The sequence below is a fragment of the Nycticebus coucang genome, chromosome 8 (genome assembly GCF_027406575.1).
Source record: "Nycticebus coucang isolate mNycCou1 chromosome 8, mNycCou1.pri, whole genome shotgun sequence".
Taxonomy (NCBI): domain Eukaryota; kingdom Metazoa; phylum Chordata; class Mammalia; order Primates; family Lorisidae; genus Nycticebus; species Nycticebus coucang.
Genome location: NC_069787.1, coordinates 105,853,279 through 105,854,448, shown reverse-complemented (window position 1 = coordinate 105,854,448; position 1,170 = coordinate 105,853,279). Strand labels below are relative to the sequence as shown.

General features: G+C 43.8%; 1 protein-coding gene across 1 annotated transcript; it reads left to right on the top strand.

The window, feature by feature from the left end:
* The first annotated feature begins 528 nt into the window (after window positions 1–528).
* LOC128592070 (60S ribosomal protein L39-like) lies at window positions 529–870 on the top strand. The gene has a single exon (XM_053599909.1). The coding sequence runs from the start codon at window positions 576–578 to the stop codon at window positions 729–731; it is 156 nt and encodes a 51-aa protein (XP_053455884.1). The 5' UTR covers window positions 529–575; the 3' UTR covers window positions 732–870.
* The last annotated feature ends 300 nt before the right edge of the window (window positions 871–1,170 follow it).

Sequence of the window (1,170 nt, the reverse complement as noted above, 5' to 3'; positions counted from 1 at the left end):
TTAGGCGATTCTCTTGCCTCAGCCTTCCGAGTAGCTGGGACTACAGGTGCCCGCCATAACGCCTGGCTATTTTTGTTGCAGGTGCCACTGCTATTTTAGCTGGCCAGGGCCGGGTTTGACCCCGCCACCCTTGGTATATGGGGCCGGTGCCCTACCCACTAAACCACAGGCGCCCCCTACTCCATTGTTTAAAAAATATTTTTCTTGCTGAACTAGTTGACCAGTAACTGTTATTAACTGTAGCGCCATAAATTTACTTCTGTACATACCGGTTGTATTGTTTTTTAGCCTGCATAAGTTACCCTGTCCCCAAGCTGGTCACTGCCACTCCTCTGACTTAAGGGGGCAGTCAGGGTGGCCAGTCTTAATAAAAGACTACTATTGTCTTATTCAATTTGTCTGGTGGTCTTCTCTTGCGCACCATAACAATACAACTGATAAAGGACTAATATCCAGAATCCACAAAGAACTCAAACAAATCACCAAAAGAACTCCAAATAACCCTATTAAAAAGTGGTCAAGCTTTCTCTCGCTCTTCTCCATTGTGGTGAGTGTGAGTAGTCTCGTTTGTTGCCATGTCCTCTCATAAGACTTTCAGAATCAAGCGGTTTTTGGCCAAGAAACAAAAACAAAATCGTCCCATTCCCCAGTGGATTCAAATGAAAACTGGTAATAAAATCAGGTACAACTCGAAGAGGAGACACTGGAGAAGAACCAAGCTGGGTCTATAAGAAATTACACATGAGACGGCATATACTTATGCTGTATTATGGTCACTATCATCATCTTACCATATCAAGCTGAAAATGTCATCAGTTGAACATTTGCCACACTTCATTGGGAAAATGAGTTTTCTCTTCATTTATGTGCTATTCCTAATAAGCTGGTGCAGTAATGAATATGTGAAACCTTGAAAAAAAAAGTGGTCAAAAGAGGGTGGCATCTGTGGCTCAAAGGAGTAGGGTGCCGGCCCCATGTGCTGGAGGTGGTGGGTTCAAACCCAGCCTCAGCCAAAAACTGCAAAAAAAAAAAAATTGGTCAAAAGACATGAACAGGGCCAGGCATGGTGGATCATATCTATAATCCCAGCACTTGGGAGGCTGAGGTAGATTGCATGAGCTCAGAGATTCAAGACCAGCCTGAGTAAGAGCAAGACCCTGTCTCTAAAAA